The sequence below is a fragment of the Anolis carolinensis genome, chromosome 6 (assembly GCF_035594765.1).
Source record: "Anolis carolinensis isolate JA03-04 chromosome 6, rAnoCar3.1.pri, whole genome shotgun sequence".
Classification (NCBI taxonomy): Eukaryota; Metazoa; Chordata; class Lepidosauria; order Squamata; family Dactyloidae; genus Anolis; species Anolis carolinensis.
In genome coordinates, this window is record NC_085846.1 from 60,677,034 (window position 1) to 60,701,579 (window position 24,546).

General features: G+C 39.8%; 1 protein-coding gene across 2 annotated transcripts in view; it reads left to right on the plus strand.

Moving 5' to 3' along the window:
- Window positions 1-24,546, plus strand: part of trank1 (tetratricopeptide repeat and ankyrin repeat containing 1) — a 107,537-nt gene that overhangs the window by 45,056 nt on the left and 37,935 nt on the right. The window contains exons 10-11 of one of the 2 annotated variants that reach the window (XM_062958232.1): window positions 3,543-3,698; window positions 10,501-10,755. In XM_062958232.1, the coding sequence (XP_062814302.1) occupies window positions 3,543-3,698; window positions 10,501-10,755 (411 nt within the window). The remainder of the gene's footprint in view (window positions 1-3,542; window positions 3,699-10,500; window positions 10,756-24,546) is intronic. The other variant, XM_062958233.1, reaches the window with a different exon arrangement.

Consider the following 24,546-nt stretch of genomic DNA (forward strand, 5'->3'; position numbering starts at 1 on the left):
ATACACTGTGGAGGCTTTTGAAAGCTGAAAATAGAATAAAATTTATTTTCATAAAACAGGCAAATGATTACTTCAGAGAGGTACATTAGCATAATCAGTTACAGACGTTCAGCTTAACTTAGTTGTATGTTTCAGATTACTTCACTTAGTTTCAAACAGTTCCAACCAACCAATCTATCTATTGGTCACAAAAACCCTCGCTCTATTTGCTGAGAATAGTCAGGAGTTCCCCTGGGTTGTTAATTAACTCTAACCTAGAGTCCTCCTATTAACCAGCCCAGTAGTGAGAGCCAAACCCTTGAGTTATCTTCCCCTCAAGAGATCCAAACTGCCTGACCTAGCCTGTCAGTTTTCACAGCTTTCAGTTCTCTCTCTCACACACACACCCTCCAAACTGCTCTTTTCTCTCCAAACCCCAAAACCGAACTGCTCTCTTCAAACCCCAAAACAGAACTGCCTGGAGCTCTTTTTTTCTCTGCACTCTAAGACTTGGCTCCTCCCATCTGCTCTGGTTGGCCAATCCTAGGAGTCTCTCTCTAAGCTTCTCACCCTTTCTAACCACACTCAAGATGGCTGCCTGGCATTCCTCTACAAAATGGAGGCTTGCCTCACTCACTGTTACCCAGGCTTCATTCCAGGCCTAATAGGTAAGGTTCACTGCAGCTCCTGAGACCCATCCTGGCAAGGTGCCCCAGAAGGATACCGTGATTGACGGTATCCAAGGCCGCTGAGAGGTCCAGCAGAACCAGCAGGGACACACTCCCCCTATCCAGTTCCCGGCGTAGATCATTGACTAAGGCGACCAAGCCTGTCTCAGTACCATGCCTCGGCCTGAAGCCAGACTGTGCCGGATCTAGAAAATCAATGTCTACCAAGAATGCCTGGAGTTGTGCGGCTACCACACGTTCCACAACCTTGCCCAAAAAGGGGAGATTGGAAATGGGCCGAAAGTTATCTAATTGAGTGGGGTCCAGTGATGGCTTCTTCAACAGCGGTTTGATCACAGCCAATTTGAGGCTCGCTGGAAAAATGCCTTCCTGAAGGGAGGCATTCACCACCACTTTCACCCACTCGGCCAATCCCCCTCTGGCTTCCTTCATCAGCCAGGATGGGCAGGGGTCTAGGATGCATGTGGTAGCCCTCACTTCTCCAAGCACCTTGTCCACATCCTCAGGCTGAACCAATTTAAAAGAATCCATCAAAATAGGACAAGCAGGTGCTCGAGTTACATCCTCGGAGACTGCCGTTAATATGGTGTCAAAGCCGGAGCGGATCAGAGTGACTTTGTCCGCAAAGAACCGAGCAAATGCTTTGCAGCGGGCTGTCGAGTTGTCAGGGATCCTGTCTTGAGTGACGGGATTTACCAACCCTTTGACAACTCAAAACAGCTCCGCCGGACGGTTCTTTGCAGACGCAGCATATGCCCTAAGGTAGGCATCTAGCTGTGTTCGGTCTGATTCATTCCACTTTGAACGCCACACGCGCTCTAGTTTCCTCTTCTTTCGCTTCATCGCTGCCAACTCCTCAGTGAACCAAGGAGCTGGTTTAGCTCGGGTACTCGAGAGGTGACGTTCCGGAGTGATCGTGTCTACTGCTCTGGACATCTCCCCATTCCAGAGAGAGACCAGGGCATCGACAGGATCACCAACCGAGGTGGCGGGAAATTCCCCAAGAGCTGTCAGGAATCCATCCGGATCCATAAGCCTCCTGGGGCAGACCATTTTAATTGGTTCTCCACCCCTGCAGAGGTTGGGGGGCGCAGTAAGTCTAAACCTGATCAGGTGATGGTCAGTCCATGGCAACGGAGCAATGTTAAGCTCCTCCACACCGCCACCTTCCTCCCATCCCTGGCAGAAAACCAAGTATAGTGTGTGCCCTGCCCTGTGGGTGGGACCAGATACCAATTGGGACAGCCCCATGGTTGCCATGGTGGCCATGAAGTCCTGAGCCACTCCAGTTAGAATGATCTCGGCGTGGACATTGAAGTCCCCCAGCACTAAGAGCCGATTGGACTCCAATGCCAGGCCCGAGACCACCCCCGCTAGCTCAGGTAGGGAGACTGTAGTGCAGCGGGGTGGACGGTAGACTAGCAGAATCCCTAATCTGTCCTGGTCACTCACCCTCAGGTGGACACATTCAAACAAGGTTGACTGTGGGATGGGGCACCTGGTCAAGGGGATAGAGTCCCTATAGACCACTGCGATACTGCCTCCCCGTCCTCCAGATCTTGGCTGGTGCTGCATGGAGTACCCGGGAGGACAGAGTTGGGTGAGATTAGCCCCACCTGCCTCATCCAACCAGGTCTCTGTTATGCACGCCAGGTCTGCCTGTTCATCCAAGATGAGGTCTTGGATGATTGCTGTTTTTCCATTTACAGACCTGGCGTTCAACAGCACCACCTTTAATCCGGAGGAACCGCCAACCTGGGTATCCAAGTTTACCATATCAGGAGGCCGTTTTAAATCTATAAGAAATCTCTTCCTCTCCCTAGGCCAAATCAGTTTTGGCCTCCCTTTCCCGTATCTCCCCCTCCCCTGAATTACCTCTATGGGGGCCCCTCAGCTAGTGGACACCCCCCCTCCCCCTACATGGCCCCTCTCCCCTTCTTCCGTCATTGGACTGGCACTAGGTTTCAAATGTAAACCAAATCCCTGTTTAAATTCCTCTCCCCACTCCCCCCACTTGGGAGTTGCTAACGTAAAATGCACTATGAAGTTTTTTAAGTCCCTCCCTTCTTGTTTGTTCCCGAAATTGCTAAGGGTGGGGAGGGATCCAGTTCATAAGTAGTTAAGATAGAATCACTGGGGTGCGGGAGGCAGAACAACAAGCTAAGGGACAGTAATGAAATCACAATTAAAGTGCCAGAAGCTTTGGTTCTTACTATAGCGTTATACAGTTCTTTAAATGAAAAAGTGACTTTGTACTTCGACATAACCCCGGTCAGAATATGGCTGTTCTGTAGGTCAATAATAAGGCACATCCTCCCCAAGCCTCTCAGGCAACCCACCCCAACCCCCCCACTCATGGCTCCAAATTGATAAGCTAAACACAGTTCATAGCAACATGAAAAAATTCATCATAGAATGTTAAAACAATTAATTATAACAGCTATATAAAGTGCTTAGTCCAGATGGTAATCAATAAGGTGATAGCAGTGCATCTCTAGATGGAGCAGGATGTTAAAGCAGTCCAGTGGAAGGTTGGGTAGGGAGGCAATTTACAGGCCGCATTGGTCTAGGTGGATTAGCAGTCTAGGTGGATTAGCAGGCTGACTCACCAACCAGCAGGGGCCAAAGATGGAAATGTGCCTTCAATCTACTCTGAAGGTCAAATTATTTTTACTAGGTACAACCTCAGGGCAACCCACATACATAGCTCTACACAGATCTTAAGAATTAGCATCCCAAGACCTAGAACAAATTTCTATTATACCTCAAAGGTTGCCTACATTGATTACCAAATTATTCTGAATCCATGAGCTCTTGCATTCTTAAAAGGGAAGAAAAAATCGCAACCATGCTTTTCAATCTTGTTCAATGCAGAGCAGACAGAAAGCAACGCCACTACAGATTCTGTTGCCTCGCTTCGGGATGCTTTTGAGCAGTTTGCACAGTTTTGTGTGAAAAACAATGTGCAACACATCAGTCTGAAGCATGAAAAAGTCCGGAGGCTTTTGGAGCCGCTGTCTGTAGTAAGAGGTACAGTATGACCTTTCCCGCGATGTTTTATTGGTGCCAGTAACATTTTAATGACTTCTTATGTAAAATATTAATTTGGGAAAAGAACGACAGCATTGTTCAAGGAGAAAGTAGTGTTACAAATATTAAACTAAGGAATGTATGTTGCTCAGTCGTTCAGTCGTCTCCGACTCTTCGTAACCTCATGGACCAGTCCACGCCAGAGTTCCCTGTCAGCCGTCACCGCCCCCAGTTCCTTCAAGGTCAACCCAGTCACTTCAAGGATACCGTCCATCCATCTTGCCCTTGGTCGGCCTCTCTTCCTTTTTCCTTCCATTTTCCCCAGCATCGTGATCCAAGTTTTCCTGTCTCCTCATGATGTGGCCAAAATACTTCAGCTTTGCCTCTAATATCCTTCCCCCAGTGAGCAGCCGGGCATTATTTCTTGGAGGATGGACTGGTTGGATCTTCTTGCGGTCCAAGGCACTCTCAGGATTTTCCTCCAGCACCAGAGTTCAAAAGCGTCTATCTTCCTTCACTCAGCCTTCCTTATGGTCCAGCTCTTGCATCCATAGGTTACTATGGGGAATACCATTGCTTTGACTATGCGGACCTTCCTTGCCAGTGTGATGTCTCTGCTCTTCACTGTTTTGTCAAGGTTGGCCATTGCTCTTCTCCCAAGAAGTAAACGTTTTCTGATTTCCTGGCTGCAGTCTGCATCTGCAGTGATCTTCGCGCCTAGAAATATCAAGTCTGTCACTGCCTCCACGTTTTCTCCCTCTATTTGCCAGTTATCAATAGGTGTAGTTGCCATGATCTTGGTTTTCTTGACATTTAACTGCAACCCAGTTTTTGCACTTTCTTCTTTCACCTTGGTGATAAGGCTCCTCAGCTCCTCCTCGCTTTCGGCCATCAGAGTGGTATCATCTGCATACCTAAGGTTGTTAATCCAATGCTTTTGGATTAATATAGAAGGTTTGTCACTTGCTAAGGAAGAACTATTAGCCAAAATGTCTGAGGACATCTCATGTGACATCCTATGTATACAGGAAACACACAGAGACATTACAATGAGAAGACCAAAAATTCTTGGAATGCAGCTGGCAGTGGAACGACCTCACAGACAATATGGCAGTGCCATTTTTGTACGATCTGGTGTAGCAATCTCTGCAACTTCCCTCACAGAAGTGAACAACATTGAAATCTTATCTGTGGAACTTGATAGTTGCACCGTATCATCATTCTATAAACCACCTGGGGCTGATTTCTATTTTACACCCCCAACCAGTTGCCACAATCATGAAGCCCATTTTGTTGTGGGAGATTTCAATAGCCACAGCTGTGTCTGGGGCTATGACGAAGATGATAGAAATGGCGAAGCAGTTCTGACGTGGGCCGACAATAGTAGAATGAGCCTCCTTCATGACAGTAAATTACCACCATCATTTAATAGCGGCCGATGGAAGCGTGGTTATAACCCTGATCTGATTTTTGTAAAGGAAAGCATAAGCCACCAATGCACCAAAAGGGTATTAAACCCAATACCTAACACACAACACAGACCAATATGCTGCGTAGCATATGCAGCTGTAAGACCGAAAAGTGTCCCATTCCGCAGAAGATATAACTTCAATAAAGCTAACTGGACAAAGTTTACAGAGACCTTGGAAGCTGCTATTTTTGATATAGAACCTTCTATAGAAAATTATGACCTGTTCGTAGAAGCTGTGAAAAGATCCTCAAGGCTCTCAATCCCTAGAGGCTGTCGCACAAGCTACCTACCAGGCCTAAACGAAGAATCACTAAATCAGCTACAAGAATATCTCAGATTATTTCAAGAGAACCCATACAGTGATGGGACTATAGCAGCAGGCCAAAAACTATCTACAGCCTTAGCTAATGCTAAGAAAGACCGTTGGATAGAGCTGCTTGAGAACCTGGACATGTCCAAGAGTAGCCGAAAAGCCTGGCAATTGCTGAGACGCCTGGATAGTGACCCTCTGGTCAACCCTGGGCACGCGAATGTGACACCAGATCAGATAGCTCACCAGCTAATTCAGAATGGGAAAACCAACTGCAGCAGAATAAAGATGAAAATCAACAGGGTGCCAGAACTTGAAACCCACCAGTTGTCTTCCCCTCTAAACCTGAAAGAACTCAGAGAAGCCATCAAGCGATGTAAGACTGGTAAAGCACCTGGCCTAGATGACCTGATGATGGAGCAAATCAAACACTTGGGGGCCAAAGCTGAAAACTGGCTTTTGAAATTCTACAATCAATGCCTGGCACTCAAACAGATTCCCAGAGCATGGAGGAAAACTAAGAAAATTGCCATCTTAAAACCTGGTAAAGATGCCTCCAATGCCAGGAACTACCGACCCATCTCCCTCTTATGTCATCTATATAAAGTCTATGAGAGGATGCTATTAAATCGACTAGGACCTGTTATCGAACCCAAGCTTATTGCACAACAAGCAGGTTTCAGACCAGGGAAAAACTGTACAGGTCAAATTCTTCATCTGACTGAACATATCGAGGAAGGCTACGAGAAAGGCTGCATTACGGGAACAGTTTTTGTGGAGCCTATGACACGGTGCAACATAGAAAAATGCTGCATAAAGTCTACCATATCAACCGGGACTTTGACTTTACAAAAACTGTCCAGACCCTCTTAGAAAACCGCAGCTTCTATGTGGAGTTTCAGGGCCAGAAAAGCAGGTGGAGGAGGCAAAAGAATGGTTTACCCCAAGGCAGCGTTCTTGCACCAACCTTATTTAACATCTTCACGAACGATCAGCCACAACCACCACTCACAAAGAGCTTTATATATGCTGATGACCTTGGCCTTACAACACAAGCAAAAGATTTTGAAACAGTTGAAAAGCAACTCACCAATGCCTTGAAAGATCTCTCCAGCTACTACAAAGAGAACCACCTGAAGCCTAACCCTGCCAAGACACAAGTGTGCGCTTTCCACCTACGTAACCGCGAAGCCAACAGGAAACTGAAAGTTACTTGGGAAGGCCAAGAGCTCGAACACTGTTTCCATCCTAAATACCTTGGTGTCACCTTAGACCGAACACTAACATATAGGAAACACTGCATGAACACCAAGCACAAAGTAGCTGCACGCAATAACATCCTGCGGAAACTGACTGGCAGCGCATGGGGAGCAGACCCACAAGTAATAAGAACATCAGCCCTGGCCTTGTCTTTCTCAACTGCAGAGTATGCCTGTCCTGTTTGGCACAAGTCTGCCCATGCAAAGCAGGTGGACATAGCACTGAATGAAACATGCAGAATCATCACGGGATGCCTTAAACCTACACCTGGTGATAAACTCTACAAGTTAGCTGGCATTGCCCCTCCTGACATGCGACGGGAAGTTGCTGCTAACGGTGAGAGAAAAAAGGTCGAACATTGTGAAAGCCACCCACTGCATGGCTATCACCCTCCTCCCACCAGACTCAAATCAAGGAAGGGCTTCATGAGAACCACCACTCCTCTTGATGTTCCTCCAGCAACAGCAAGGGTGTCCCTCTGGGCAGCTAAACCTGGCAATTCTGACTGGATGGCCCCCCAAGAGGGTCTTCCTCCAGGGGCAAACCAGGAATGGGCAACTTGGAAGTCCCTGAACAGACTCAGAAGTGGAGTGGGCAGATCAAAAGACAACTTGGCAAGGTGGCACTACCTGGAGGAATCCTCCACCTTGTGTGACTGTGGAGCTGAACAAACAACTCAGCATATGTATGCTTGCCCACAATGCCCTGCCTCATGTACAGAGGAGGAGTTGTTTAAAGCTACAGACAATGCGGTTGCTGTTGCCCACTTTTGGTCCAAAACTATTTAGTTGCTTGTGATTTCTTTCCTTTTTATTTTATTTCCATTATTTGAAATGTATTTGCTGTACCAATGCTTTTGACACAAAATAAATAAATAAGGTTGTTAATGTTTCTTCCAGCAATTTTAACTCCGGCCTTGGATTCCTCAAGCCCCGCATGTCGCATGTATAACCGATGTAAATGAATTCCATACTTCTAGGCTTTTAAAATCCATTTAGTATTGGTTATATTCCAATACTTCATATAGTCCCAGGCTAGTATTGGCATGAATCCTACAGATAGAAAAATAGCATATCAAGGAATATTTTACACAGGAATATTTCAGCATAATGTATTGTTTGGTTGAAGGAATGCATATGTTCAACTTCTTTTACTTGGAGTAATGTTTTGCTATAACAATAGTATTAATTACTCTAAAATTCATGGTGGAAATACAGCTCCCATTTCTCCCCAAAGCTCTTTCCTGTGAGACTGAGGCTGGATCTACATATAATCCAAATTATCAAAGAAGATAATTCAGATTATCTGTTTTGAGCTGGATTATATGAGCCTATACTGCCATACAATCCAGTTCAAAACAGATAATCTGGATTTTATATTCCAGTGGGGTATAGACCATAGAGTGGGTTACTTGCCCAAGATTTCAAGGAAGGTTTTCTTGGTTGAGCAGATATTTCAATCCTGGTCTCTAAAGTCATAGTCCAATGCTGAAATGACAACACTGCATTGACACTGTGTTGAAAATATGACACGTGAATGTTTTCATGATAGTGACAATGACATGAGTATTCTGACAAATTTCCTTACAGGGGAAATCTATTTATTAATACACCTTTCCATAATATTTAGCTTAATCAGATCTAAATGTCCTGCCTTGAGTTTGCCATTGCCTTTCTTGAGTGAGCAACTTGCTTAGTCTTTGTTTAATGTTCTTGTTTAAAGGCTAAGTATTATGTTGTTTACCTCAACTACTAATCTCTCCAAAGCATAGCATGCCTTCTGCAATCCTTTTCCTCGTGTAATAGAGTCTAGGAGTCCCAAGATTGGTAGAGGACCATCAAGTTATCAAAAGGGAACAGTTGATAAGACACTGTAGTTCTTGCCTCATATATAAATATTCTGGTGATTTCTAGAAAATTTAACAAATCTTGGAAGAATTAGTGATCTTCACTTTGCAGTTAACTTGTGGTAGGAGAGATTCTGCTAACTTCCCAAACAAGTGTGTCTTCTAAGCCACTGATTCTTAAACTGATTCTTATTTGGGCCCCGAACCCTAAATGGGGTCCCCTTAACTCAATGTTGGGGTCACAAAAATTGACAGAAGTAAAAGGTTTCTGAATGCATTTACTGTGGACTCTACAGAAAATTCTTCAGCTGTACTTCATTAAAAGGAAAATAAGCCTGTTTAGGAAGCCTTACAATTCCTGATTTATTTTCAGTAATGTTTGATTTTATATCTATTTTATATACCTGAGGTCCCATAAACTTGCAGGCAATAAAAACAACCTGGTAAAAGTAGCTTGGATTAAGCGTTGCCCTATGACTTTGGAAACCAAGGGATGAATCCCCCCTCAGCTATAGAAACCCACAGGGTAACGAAGGACGAGTCACATAGTCTCTGCTCCAGAAAATCCCTGTGAAAAGAACCTTTGGGTCACCATAAATTGGGAATAACTTGAAGACACAGAATAACAGCAAAGACAAATCCAGGTGGATATAGGAGACTGTGTTTTGCTCTGAAACTCTTTGGAAGTTGCATGGCCTGCAACTGCAAAGTAGGTCAAAATCCCTAAGTGGACAAATGTTTAGATTTCAAAATATGTATATATATATCAAACAATGGGAGGGTGATAGTAACTGTAACCTATTGAAAAAGTGGCTTCCAGGACAGAAGTCACCCTTTCTGTGATTAGGGGAAAGAAGTGACCCTAGGAGTCTAGAAAGGTTGAGGGTTATAGAAATAGCTTTAGGTGGTGCTTTGACCCCCTTTTGTATAGATCAGTTTTAAGGATTTTAACTATGGTATTTCCTTTTGAATAGCATTAATATTTAATTTTATTTTGATGTTCGTGTATTTTTAGGTTTTAAATTGCATTTCATTTGGTTTTACTCTAAGCCTCCAAGAGTCTCTTTTGCAGAAAGAGAAAGAGAGAAAGCAGGGCATAAATAATCATAGAGTGGCAGATAAAATTGTCACTTGGTGTTTTATACTTTTTTGAGTCTATATTGTCTATATTTGGAGATTCCATAGCATGCCATTTTAAATATCTTGCATTTTGTGATGTTCTCCATCTTTTTTGACAATAAATAAAAAAGGAATAGCCTTTTGTAATGACAGCATGATCTTAACCAACCCATATTATGGAATGCTTGATGAAGGCCACAGCTGAAGCAGAGAAGAATTGAAAAACGGCAGTATTTGGGAAGGAAATGTATCCCCACCCCCCCACCCCAGAAATTTGTTTTTTGATTTTTCCGATTGAAGAAGAAAACTCATGCAGCGTTTTTTGGATGTGTTAAATACTTTGTCACTTGTAATGTCTCATGCACAAGTTTACAGCTATAGTATTAAAAGACAGAATGATCACATGTTCTGTTCCAAATCCAGGCAGCATTTATGTGTATGGCCTCTAGGATGTGCTGCAATCGTAAGTGAGAGACATACAGGGTCTTTGTTGCTTGTGATTTTCTTCTTGCTGCCTTTTGATCTAGTCTGAAGATACTAGAAGCAGACGTCCTGTTCATATTGTCTTTATCTTGTTATCAACATATTTATCCCGCCCTATTTTGAATATTTTGCAGGTGATCTACATTAAAGATGGCCAAGTATGGCTTCAACCCAGTGTTCCAAGCTAGTATTTACTTAATAAGGGTGAAAGTAAGACATTATTATGGTTTGTGATGTAAGCATCTAGCAAGAGTCTCTCAGTTTCTTGTTTCCTTTGAAAGATGTAGTAGTTTTTTTTTCTTTTCCTATGCAGAAATTCCTGACGAAATCATCTTTGATATTCCTCCTGCCTGTGCCAGTAACTTGATAAAACTATTGCTGGAGAAGCGAAAGTGGCATGAAGTTCTGTTGCTGCTGACCCGAAAGGCCACAGGCGAGGTGGCATCAGGAGAGGGCCTTCTTAAGAGCTGCAGTCTTTCAGACTTTGATATTGGGATTGTCTTGAAACACATGGAAGGATCAGATAAGCGACGAGTGCCACTTATAAGAGGCTTGATACAGAGGGGAGGTAAATATTTTTGGATATTGAAATGCTCTTCAAAACCTATGCATCACAAATGTCATTAATATGCCATTTATTTGCATATTGAACAGATATGGTAGTGATATATTCATAGAATCATAGAGTTGGAAGAGATCACATGGTCCATCTAGTCCAACCCCCTGCCATACTGAAAAAGCACAACCAAAGCACCCCTGACAGATGGTCATCCAGTCTCTGTTTAAACGCCTCCAAGGAAACTGCTTCCACCACACTCTGAGGCAGAAAGTTCCACTGTTTAACAGCCCTTATGGTCAGGAAATTATTTCTAATGTTCAGGTGGAATCTCCTTTCCTATAATTTGAACTCAGGTTCCATCTCTGAATCTTAGTCTTCTTATTGTTTTATGCAATAATAAGACCTTGAAAAAGTTACTTCTCGAATCTTCCAGCCAGCATAGCCAGGAAACAAAAATAATCAAGCAAAATTGAAATTTGGTGCTGTGAGCTATTTTGGTACTGCTAGGTCAGAAGGAATAGGTTGGCTGTGATTTCTCTAGGCATTTGAGAGTTCAGCCCTTACCCATGGAAAGATAACGAGGTGAGATTTACTTAATGGTAGAGAGCCTTCGACACATAGTGTTCACATTGAAGAAAACCTGTTTTTATGCACCCTTTCCCCCAAACACTCAAGATACAGGACTTGAAGGCACACAACAAACTCCTTACACTCGGAAGGCTCAAAATTCTCGTTTTTAAACACTTCCCTAGTTGCCACCAATCTCGCATCAAGTACCAAATCATAAGTACACTACATGCTTCTTTACCACCATTGGTATACCACCATTGGTATAAAAAGTAGTTCCTTTACACTAAACACCCACAGAACATTAATCCACGTGTTCTGATCATCACATGATCTTGGGCATTATTATTATTATTATTATTATTATTATTATTATTATTATTATTATTCTGTCTTACTCTTTTATTTTTTTAAAATATAAATCTTTATTAGAAGTTTCCATATATATGATAAAATAGCATTGGGGAAAATAAAGAATAAAAAGAGAAAAATAGGGGTAAAAGTGAGGGGGCAGATAGAGGGAAGACAGGGATGGAGGAAAAGAAAAAGAAGAAAAAAAAGAAAAGAAAAAGAAAAAAAGAAAAAAAAATTAATTAAAATAGGACTTCCAGGTCATCCGGTGGGGTTGGTCTTCTGCTCATACTTCTTTCTCCTTCTTCATCCAATCTTTTTCCTTTTGTGTGTGTGTATATCTAAATGTATGACCTCTTTTTTATTCGTTTTTCCTTTCTCCTTCTTATTTATGTAGTTCTCCACTTGTTGCCAATTTGTTTCTTTTCTTGGTTTTCCCTGTTGTTTAGACATTAAAAAGGTTAATCTGTCCATATTTTTTATTTCTAAAATTTTATTTAGCCAATCTGTTTTATTAGGAATTTCTTTTTGTCTCCAAAATCTCCCATATATAATTCTAGCTGCCGTTGTTAAATATGTTATTATCTTTTCTTCATTTGAACCTGGGGGGAAGTTTGAAATGCCTAATAGGTATATTTCAGGTGTTTTGTTAAACTTTTTATCCAAAATGATTTGTGTACTCTCATGGATTTTTGTCCAGAATTCTTTTGCTCTTTTACATGTCCACCAAATGTGGAAGTATGAACCCTCTTCCTCTCTACATTTCCAGCATTTTGAACTCATACTTTTGTTTATTAGTCCTAATCTTTTTGGTGTTATATGCCATCTGTAGAACATCTTCGTCCAGTTTTCCTTTAAGTCATATGAATATGTAAATTTTAATTTCCTACCCCAGCATGCCTCCCATTCTTCCAATTGTATCGATCTCCCAATATTTCTCGCCCATTTAATCATGCAATCTTTAATTATTTCAGTTTCTGTATCCCATTCCAGTAGTATTTTATATATTTTCGATATTGTTTTTCTTTCTGTATTAAAGATTCTATCCCATCTATTATTATTTTCCATAAAACCCATAGTTTTGTCTTTTTTAAAGAGTTCCTTAAGTTGGCCATACTGTAGCCATGATATGTTTGGATACTTTATTTTTATCTCTTGTTGTGTTTTTAATATGTGCTCTGAATCCTGTTTCTTTATTAGTTCCTCATATTTTGGCCAACTTGACCATCCCAATAGCCTCCTTTGTGATGCTTCTAAGGGTGATAACCATCCTGGGGTTTTATTATACATTCTGGTTTTGTATTTTTGCCAGGTTTTTATTAATGCTGATCTAATTATATGATTACAAAATTTTTTCTCTAATTTGGTTCTGTCATACCATAGGTATGCATGCCACCCAATCCTCAAGTCAAAACCTTCTAGATTCAATATTTTTCTATTTTTTATTTGTATCCAATCTCTTATCCATAACAGGTTGGTTGCTTCATAATAGAGTTTCAGGTTGGGTAGTGCAAGACCTCCTCTACTCTTCTCATCTGTCAAATTTTTTATTTTAATGCGGGGCTTCTTCCCATTCCATATAAATTTACTTATGTCTCTGTTCCAATTGATAAAATTTTTCTGATTCCTTAAGATTGGGAGACACTGAAACAAGAATAACATCTTTGGAAGTATATTCATTTTGACAGTTGAAATTCTTCCCAATAGTGAAATTTTTAGGTTTCTCCAAGTTTCTAATTCTTTTTTTTATCCCCTTCCATATTTTCTCATAATTATTTTTCAGTAGTTGGATATTTTTTGGTGTGATGTCTATCCCCAGGTATTTGATTTTAGAAGTTATCTGTATACCTAATTGCTCTATTATGCTGTCTTGTTTTTTCTTTTGTATATTTTTCGCTAAAGCTTTAGTTTTGTTTATGTTCATTTTGAAGCCAGCCACTTCCCCATATTCTTTAATGGTCTCAATCCATTTCCCTCCTTTCTTTAACGGTTCCTCTATAAAACAAATCAGATCATCTGCATAGGCTCTTATTTTATAATTGACACCTTGTATCTCTGCACCCTGTAATTCTTTATTTTCTCTAATTTTATTAAGTAATATTTCTAATGACATTATAAATATTAATGGTGACAACGGGCAGCCCTGTCTTGTCCCTTTTTGAATTTTGATTGGTTCTGTTTCTATTCCATTTACTATAATTTTTGCTGTCTGATTTTGATAAATTGCTTCTAATAAATTTTGAAAATAATACCCCATGTCTAATTCTTGAGCTAGAAATTTGAAATTCTCAGCGTCTATAGCTAGAAATAATACTTCTCTTTGGCTATTTGTTTCGTAATATTCTATTAAGTCTAAAACTATGCGGATGTTGTCCTTGATGTGTCTGTTAGGAAGAAATCCTACTTGATCCTCTTTTATCCAGTTAACTAAGAAATTTTTTAATCTCTCAGCCAATATATTAGAGAAAATTTTATAATCTATGTTTAGCAAGGAAATGGGCCTATAATTCTTAATCTCTTCTGGGTCCGTATTTTCTTTGTGTATTACCGTAATTGAGGCTTCCTTCCAAGAATCTGGCATTTTTCTTTCATTTCTTATTATATTCATTATGTTTTGGAGATGTGGTATTAATTCATTTTCGAATGTCTTATAGTATATTGCAGATAGTCCATCCGGTCCTGGGGCTTTGGATCCATCTAATTTTTTAATCGCATCCTTTATTTCTTTTCTTGAAATTTCTTTATTTAATACTTCCCTTTCCTCGGTTGTTATTCTTTCTAGTTTTAGTTTCCCCAAGTAGCTTGTAATGTTTTCTTCTGGGATCTTATCCTTCTCGTATAATTTACTATAGAATTTAAAGAATTGATTTGCAATTTCTTTCTCTGTAAAATAATACTTCTCTCCAATTTTTATTCTATTTATATATGTTGATTCCCTTTTTTTCAGATATTATTTTAATTGATCAATCGTAAGTAGAGAATGATTCAATTCTTTATATTTTCTTTGTCCTTTGACTCTATCTATCAATCTTCCCCATTTCAGATCCCAATTCTTTTTGATTCGGCCTGATATATATTTAGTTCTCCTTTCAAAGATATAATCTTGAAGCATAAAATCAGCTAGGTATTCATACCATTTTTTAACTTCCCATTTTGTTTGTTCTTTCCAACCCAAGGCAACTGTTGCTTGAGCGGCAACTAACATGTATTTTATGATTTCCCCCCAGTCCTTAGTAATTTTATTCTTATCTAATTTCTGGATGAAGAATTCTTTATTTTTCAAAATCAATTTATGTCCTGTTAAATCTTCCATTTCCTTCTTTACCTTGTTATAAAATTTTTGCACTTTATCACATTCCCACCACATATGAATATATGAGCCAGTTATCCCACATCCGTGCCAACACAATTTTGTGGTTGTTTTAGTTATATAAGCCAATTGTATTGGGGTTCTATACCATTTAGTCAGTATTTTCCTTTGGGTTTCTCTTATCCTTATCTGCTTGATGTTTTTAATTGAGTTGATCCAGTATTCGATATCAGAGTCGTTAATATTCATGTCTTCTTTCCATATCTCAGCCAATGTTTGTTTCAATTTATATTGTTTTTCAATTAATATCTTATAAATAAAACCCATCAGGCCTTTTTCCTTTTCTAATTTCCATTTTAAAATTTGGTCAAAATCTGTTTCTGGACCTTCCTTTTTCTTCCAATTCATAATCCTTTGTTTCAGTCCACTCCAAAGAAGCCAGTTACTTTGCCCACAAATGTCTTTTATCATTTCCCAATCCTTGATTGTCCCATCTGGGTTTAAGAGGTCTTTTATCAATTTCATTCCATTTTGTTTAAAAATTGTTATCGCTTTACCAAATATCTGTTCCTTTTTATTATTTAAAAACTCTATTGGGAGTATATCTACTTTATTTATTGGCAGTTTACCTTGCCATTTTTTCCAACACTCCATGGATGAGATCATTGGCCCTCCTTTAATTTCTTTTAGAATTTTATTATCTACCCATCCTTTTAAACATAGGCAATTAGTTGACAGGCTTCATAATAGTCTTGTAGATTGGCTGCCCCCCATCCTCCGTGCTGTTCTGAGGAATAGAATACTGAATTGGGAATTCTATTTTTATTTCTACCTGTTATCCAGGTTTTTATTGAGTTGTCCCATTTCTTAATTATTTTACTGGGGATACTATATGGAAGGGCTTGAAATAGGAATAGAAATTTGGGGAGAATCATCATTTTAACTATCTTAATTTTGTTTGATATATCCCAGTTCCGATTATTCCAATTACGAATTTGATTGTTTACTTTTTTCCATAAATGGTTATAATTTAATTGAATTATATTGTTTAAATTTTTGGGAATATAAACGCCTAAATATTTTAACTTCTTTTCTCCTAATCTTATCCCAGATATGGTCTGTATTTCTTTTAACTCTTTCCAAGATAGATTTTTATGTAAAATTTCTGATTTTTGGATATTAATGGCCAATCCTGACAGATTCTCAAATTTTTTTACGGTCTGAATAACTTCTTTTATAGATTCCATTGGTGATCCCATTAAAACCATGGCATCATCCGCAAATAAATTAATTTTGATTAATTCCCTTGCAATTTTGAAACCTTTAATTTTGTCATCCTCCCTAATAAAATTTGCTAACGGTTCTATTGCCAAAGCAAATAGAATGGGGGAGAGTGGACAGCCTTGTTTAGTTCCACTATTAATCTTGATTATTCTTGTCCTGGTTCCATTTATAAGTAATTGTGCTAGGTTATCTTTGTAAAGTTCCTTAATTACTTCACAGAACTCTCTCCCCAGATTATATTCTTCACAGACTTGCTGAAGATAATGATGGTTGACCGTGTCGAACGCTTTGTAGACATCCAATTTTAATAACAACAGTTTTTCTTTTTCTCTAGTAGCTTGATTGATTACATTGAGTATATTTCTAATTGGGTCTGCGAGTCTTCTATTTTTAATAAAACCGTATTGGTCTTCCCCTATCAGTTTTGGGATTATGTCTGTTAATCTATTAGCAAGGAGTTTTGTAAAAATTTTATAATCAACGTTGCATAGGGTGATTGGCCTGTAAGAATTGGGATCAGACTCGTCTTTATTGGGTTTTAAGATTGTGATTATTTCGGATCTTTTCCATGTTTCAGGGATTGTTCTATTCTTTAGTATCTCATTAAATAAGATTTCTAAATTTGGAGTAATTTCTGGTTGAAATATTTTATAAAAGTTAGAGGTAAAACCATCAGGTCCGGGGGAAGAGTTTGGTTTAAGATTATTAATAACTTCTTCAATTTCCTTACTAGTAATAGTTTTATTTAGTCCTATTTGGTCCTGTGGGTCTAATTTTCTTACAACAACTCCCTCTGACCTTTCTGTTTCTTTGTTTGCATACAACTTTTCATAATAACTTGCCATTATTTCCCTCAAGTCTTCTTCCTTGGTTTTAATTTGACCATTCTCATCCTTTAATTTTTTTACCATGTTTCTCCCTTTCTTTTTTTTTAAATAGCTTGCTAATCTCTTTGTGTTATTTAGAGAGTTAACATGGGAATCATTCTTTACGAATAAGTATTTTTTTGTTACTTCAATTTTTTCCAAATCTTCTAATACCTTCTTATTCTCTTTCCATCTTTCTTTATTTTGAACTGAAGGGTTTTTTTGGAAATTCTGAAATAATTTGTCTCCTTCCTGTTTTAGTTCCTCTCCTCTCTCTTTTAATCTTTTTTTAATACCCCATTCCATTGTGATACATTTTCCCCTAATCACTGCTTTAAAGGCATCCCAAATTGTGTTTTCCTTTAAGTCAGGCGATCTATTAATTCTAAAATAATGTTTTATTTCTTCTTTTAGCTCCTGTTTATCTTGATCCTTGAACGTAACCAATGGGTTAAATCTCCATTTATATTCTATCTTCCTACTGCTAATTCCTAATTTAAGAAAGAGTGGAGCATGATCTCCTGGCCACCTACTTCCCACTGATGTTTCAATTATAGGCCATGTATTGTTATTACCCACAAAAAAATAATCTAATGTAGAAAATGAATTGTGCCTGGCTGAATAAAATGTGGGGGTGTCCACTCTTCTTCCAGTTCTTTCATTGACTTCCTGAATATTCCATTTCTTAAAATTAACTTTATTTTTCTCCCCATTCTTTCTTTTCTTATACAGATCTAAATTCAGATCCCCTCCAATAATGATATCCCCCTCTGCCTCTTGATCTATTTTTTTAAAGATTTTATTAACGAATCTTTTTTGCCTCTGGTTGGGACCGTAAACACTGATAAATGAAACTTTACAATTATTTATTTTCCCACATACCATTATAAACCTCCCTTCCCCATCTGTGATTACTTTCCCTGTTTCAAAATTTAGGTCATTTTTTATAATAATAGCTACTCCTCGAGATCTGCTTGAACCCTTAGATTCATACTGAGTTTCCCAATTAGTAAAGTTTAACAGCTTAGTTCTTGTATCCTGTTTGTGTGTTTCTTGCAAGAGGGCGACTCTAATCTGATTTTCAGATAAAAGTTTGGATAATTATGCTTTTTGACTTCTGATTTCAGACCGTTAATATTCACTGACATAATATTTAAATCACCCATCAACATTTAAATAACATTCATTTTGCTTAACATTCCATTTACTTTTCATTCCCTTTATTTCATGATTCTGAGTAACTGTTCCCTTCTTTCCCTTCCCTTCCCCTCCTCCCTTCCCTTCCCCGCCTCCCTGTCTGGATTTCGATTCCTCCCTGCTGACTATGGAAGGAATGACAAGGAAGCTACTTCCTACCATTTACCAGACAGCTTGCTCAGGGCCGGTGTCTTATTTTTCTCGATATCCTCTTTCTTTTTTAGGAGATTTCCGTCTAATCTCCATTTCCATTTCCCCCTTTTTTGGTTTAATATCAATTCTATCGGGCTGTGGTCTGTATCTATCATAGGTAAAATCTTTGTTTTTGTTACTTTAGGGCTTAGTGATCTTGATATCCAAAACATGTCGATTCGGGACCAACTTTTATGTCTTGCTGAGAAAAAAGTATAATCCCTCTCCTTTTCGTGTTGTAACCTCCATATATCTACCAGATTATATTCCTCCTTAAATTTCTTAAATTCTTTAGATAATGTTCCTTTATTTTTCCTGTTTTCCTTGTCTGTTCCTGGGTTTTTGTCTATTTCATTATTTAGGACTCCGTTGAAGTCTCCCATTAGTATTATCCCATCGAATTCCTTATCTGTTAATAATTCTTTAAGTTTTTTCACAAATGTTGTTTTTGACTCATTTGGTGCGTAAATATTACACACTAATATTTTTAAATTTTCTAACTTTATTGCGACCCCTAATATTCTACCCTCGTTATCCTTAAAACTTAATTCAGCGGGAATTTTAGATTTAATGTATGTGACCACCCCTCTTTTTTTTCTGCGCATCCAGGGAGTAGAATTCTTGTCCTAATTTTTGTTGTAATAAAAATTTAGCATGGGATTGTTTTATATGTACTTCTTGTAAAGAGATTATATCATAATCCAATTTATTGAGCCTACTAAACATTTTATTCCGCTTCTGGGGTGCGTTCAGTCCGTTTACGTTGTTGCTATACAATTTTAACTTTCTACTCATACTCATTCTTCTTCTTTTTCATTTAGATCCTTCCCTTCCTCCTCTGAGGGGTTGATTGAGTTCTCGTCAGTAACTTCTTCTTCCTCTCCCTCTTCTTCTGATTTGTCTTCTCCTATTGGCTGTTCGTTTCTTAGTTGTTTTTTTCCGTCTATTTCCTGTCTTTTTTTGTTGTAATTTTTCCGTCCGGGTTTTCCTCTCATCATTCTGTCATCCTGATCTGTCTCCTCCTCTTCCTCCACCTCCTTTTTAATCCGTTTGTAAAAATGTTGTGCCTTCTCCTCTGTTGTAATCCAATATTTCTCTCCTTTGTATGTAGTCATCAAACCCTCTGTTTTTTCCCACCGCAATCTAATATTATGTCTTTTCAATTCCTCTACTAGGAAAAAGTATTTTCTTCTTCTGTTTATGGTGTCCAGGGGGAATTCTCTCAGTATTACCACCTTTTTCTCTTTAAATTTGACGTAATTTTCATTATTCAGTTTCAATATTTCATCTCTATAGATTTTCTTTGTGAAATTCACTATTACATCTCGTGGTGTCTTGTTTCTTTTTGCGTAGTTTGTGTTGATTCTGTAAACTCTGTCTATTCTGTTTTCTATCTCCTCTATTGGGCATTGGGTAAGGTTGGCCATAATCTCTACTACCACACTTCTTATATTTTCTCTTGATTCTTCGTAGATGTTTCGTAGTCTCAGTTGGTATTCCATTTCTTTCATTTCCATCAGTTCTTGTTTTGTTTCGATTTTATTAGTTTTTCCTTCTAATATTTGTACCTCTCTTTGCAGTTTTTGTGTGATTTTCTGAGTTCTGCTTTATCACTTTTTAATTCTTTTAGTTCTTGACTTATACTTCCTATTTCTTGTTTCATTCCTTTCAATTCATTTTTGATTTCTTAAAGTCTAACATCTGCTCTTGAGCCAGTTTTTGGTAGGCATCTTGCTTCTCTTGCATCCTATGAAGTTCTTTGAGAATCATCTCAGTCATCTCTTTAACTTGCGATTCTTCCGAGAATGATGCTCTTTTCTGCATGACCCTCAGGTCCTTTATTTCCTTCTCGCTTCTTAATTTATAAGCCATTTTCCTTATAATATCCACAATGTGTACTCTTAGAATTATTTTAGTTCCACTAAGGTCTGCGCGTATCTATATGGAGATGTTTTCCGGCTTCCCTTCTCTTCTCGCGTGTTGCCTTCCTTCTTTTTTCTTCCTGTGTCCTCTCGCGTTGCTTTCCCCCCCTTCCTCTTCTTCTCTCTGTTTGGTTTTTTTTTTTCCCTTGTCTGTGTGTTGGCGCGTCAGTGCCCTCTCTCGCGAGAGTTCTTCCTCTCCCCCTCCGAGGTCTCTCCTCCTCTGGAGCTCGTCCACACCTCTCCCTCTATTCGATCCTGCCGATTCACTATTGTCTTAATATCGCCAGCGTTTCCAAGGTCAGTCCTTTATAGTCGCCATCTTCAGTCTTAAGAATCCAATGCAACTTTAGTACAATTCTATTAAAACAGATTTTGCTCTAATTATATGTTACATCAGTTCTCTTGCGCCTGGGTTCTTTGGCAAGCAAGTGTTTTATTCCTTTTATTTTATTTTATTTTTCCAGGTCATTAGGTCCCCTGTTGTCTCTCTCCGTCTGAATACTTATATCATTCAATTAGTTCAATTGATAGTAGTATGAATGAAGTACTCTTACCCTCCTACCGAAGCGACCTTCTTTCTTTCTTCCTTTTATACCTCTTCCTTTTTTTTAAAATTTCTCTTCTTGTGGTGATGTGGTGGCGATGAGTGTTCCGTCTGCCTGTCCGGCAGTCGGTTCGCCTCCTCCCGAGGTTCGCCGTACCCTATGGGGGTTGTCCCGGACCCTTTTAGGATCCCCCCCTTGATGGAGGGGTTCCTTTATGGGCCATCGGGTTCCCCGTGGGTTGCGCAGTCTCCCCGCTTCAGTCCGCCAGGGGAGAGGGAGCGTCCGCTCTACCCAACCAACGGGAAGGCTGATCCTCTAGCAGAGCTTCAGAGGATCCGTCTCAACGCCATATTCCCACACCGGAAGTCCCTGTCTTACTCTTTTATTTGACCTTGGAAGATTATGGATGGCAAGCCCTGTACTCCTCTGTCCCTGCTATTGGATTTTGACTTTTTGTTTATTTAATGACTAGCTTAGGTACCTGGGTTATTTGAAAAAGACATTGTTTGTTTTGGTGTGTTAGGTCATATCAGTTCGGTAATTTGTAGCTCTATTTCTTAGAAAAAAGCCAGTCTTTCCTGTTGTTTTTTATGAATGCTCCCATTAGAAAATGCATAACAATCTGGGTGAACTGCAATTCCCAAAATCGTGGGCCAATCACCCCAAACCCCACCAGTATTCAAAGTCTGTTTGCCAAGTTTGGTCGAGCTCTCTCATATGCTGGATTCAGTATTCTCTGAGTATGGATGAACTAGAAGCCTCTGATACCAAATTCAATTACCCACAAAGCCTGCCAGTATTCACAGTTAGCCATCTTGGGTCTGTGTGCCTAGTTTGGTTCAGATCCATCGTCAGATGGGTTCAATGTTCTCTGAATATGGGTGAACTATTATTCCTGATGTCAAGGTCAATCACCCCCAAACCCCTCCAGTATGCAAAGTTGGCCATGTTGGATCTTTGTGCCAAATTAGTTCCAGGTCCATTGTTGGTGGGGTTCAGAGTGTTCTTAGATTGCAAGTGAGCTATACATCCCAGTCCTTACAACTACTAGAAATCATGATGAATTCTCCCCAAACCCTCTCTTTAGTATCTTCAGTTGCTGAGTGCAATAGAAAATAATAGAAAAGGGTTAAGGGAGAGGCAGTGAGCATGGATATGAAAATTCCACACTAATGGAGAGGGAAAGACATGTGATCTTTTCATCCCTCCTCCCCGTTGTAGACACGGCTCTACAAGGGCCAGAAAAATAGTACAGGCTCAGAAAATGGTGTCAAGAGGAGCATTTTGGCTTCCTTGACCATGGCCTACTCTTCCAGGAGGATGGCCTACTGGCAAGTGATGGGGTGCATCTCACACAAGTAGGAAAACATCTTTTTGCACACAAACTCACAAACCTCATCAGGCGCACTTTAAACTAGATCCACTGGGGGAGGAGAACAACAGCCTGGCAAACACTATATTACCCACGACCACAGGGAACCGCCAAAAGGCTAAACGGAGGGCTGCACAAACACAGCAAGGACCAAGTACGGAGAGCACAATAATTCCAAATAAACAGCTCGGGGGAAGATCACAGGGGCTTACATGTCTTTACACTAATGCACAGAGCATGGGAAATAAGCAAGACGAACTCCAACTTTTAGCACAGCACCACACGTACGACGTTATAGGCATCACTGAAACCTGGTGGGATGACTCCCATCACTGGAATGTAGCCATTGAGGGCTATAACCTCTTTCACAGAAATAGAACAAAGGGGAGAGGAGGGGGAGTAGCTTTATATGTCAAAAAACAGTTACGTTGCAGAAGAAATGCAAGACTGTAATCTGGGAAACCAACTTGAAAGCATCTGGATAAGAATCAAGGAAACCGGGATTCAAAAAGATCTCGTCGTGGGTGTATACTACAGACCCCTGAGTCAGGCTGAAGGACTTGATGAAGCCTTTTGTCAACAGCTGATCAAACAGGCACAAAGAAGAGATGTAGTAGTCATGGGAGATTTCAACTATCCTGATATCTGCTGGAAAACAAACTCGACCAAGAGCACAAAGTCCAACAAATTCCTCACTTGCCTTGCAGACAATGTTATGGTCCAGAAGATAGAAGAGGCAACAAGGGGATCAGCAACTCTTGATCTAATCTTAACAAATGTGGAAGACCTGATCAATACAGTCGAAGTGGTCGGATCCTTAGGAGCAAGTGACCATGTGCTCCTGCAGTTTGCCATACAAAGGAAGGCTGAAACTAAGACAAGTCAAACATGCATTCTGGACTTTAAGAGAGCTGACTTCCAAAAAATGAAGGAAATACTGAGCGGCATTCCATGGACGCCAATATTAAAAGACAAGGGAGTTAAGGATGGATGGGAGTTTTTTAAAAGTGAAATACTCAAGGCGCAAATGCAAACAGTGCCAACAAAGAAAAAAAAATATGACAAGTGCGAAAAAGCCAGAATGGATGTCCAAAGAACTTCTAAGTGGGCTAAGATTCAAAAGAAATATGCACAAGAAGTGGAAAAGGGGAGAATTCACCAAAGAAGAATTCAAACGTATAGCCAACTCCTGTAGGGAAAAGGTTCGCAAGGCTAAAGCGCAAAATGAGCTCAGGCTTGCCAGGGACATTAAAAACAACAAAAAAGGCTTTTTTGCTTATGTTGGTAGAAAAAGGAAGAAAAAGGAGGTGATAGGGCCTCTGCGAGGATGGGGTGATGGCGACGGGGTAGGGAAAAGGCAGAACTGCTTAATGCCTTCTTTGCCTCGGTCTTCTCACAAAAAGAAAGCTATCCTCAACCTCAGCAACATGAAATGGACGAAGGATTTGGGGAAATCCAACCCCAAATAGGGAAACAAGTTGTCCAGGAACACCTGGCCACTCTAAACGAATTTAAGTCGCCAGGGCCAGATCAACTACATCCAAGAGTACTGAAGGAACTAGCAGAAGTTATTTCAGAACCACTAGCAATCATATTTGAGAGTTCTTAGAGAACGGGAGAAGTCCCAGAAGATTAGAGGAGGGCAAATGTGGTCCCTATCTTCAAGAAAGGAAAAAAGAACGACCACACAATTACCGTCCGGTCAGCCTCACGTCAATACCAGGCAATGATCTGGAAAAGATCATTAAGGAAGTGGTCTGCAAACACTTAGAAACAAATGCAGTCATTGCTAATAGTCAACACGGATTTACCAAAAACAAGTCATGCCAGACTAATCTGATCTCTTTTTTCGATAGAGTTACGGGTTGGGTCGATACAGGGAATGCCGTGGATGTAGCGTACCTAGATTTCAGTAAGGCCTTCGACAAAGTCCCTCACAACCTTCTGGCAAACAAACTAGTAAAATGTGGGCTAGACAAAACTACGGTTAGGTGGATCTGTAATTGGCTAAGCAAACGAACCCAAAGGGTTCTTGGAAAGAAGTCACGAGTGGAGTGCCACAGGGTTCTGTCCTGGGCCCAGTTCTGTTTAACATCTTTATTGATGACTTAGACGATAGGTTAGAAGGCATGATCATCAAGTTTGCAGATGACACCAAACTGGGAAGGATTGCCAACACTCCAGAAGGCAGGAG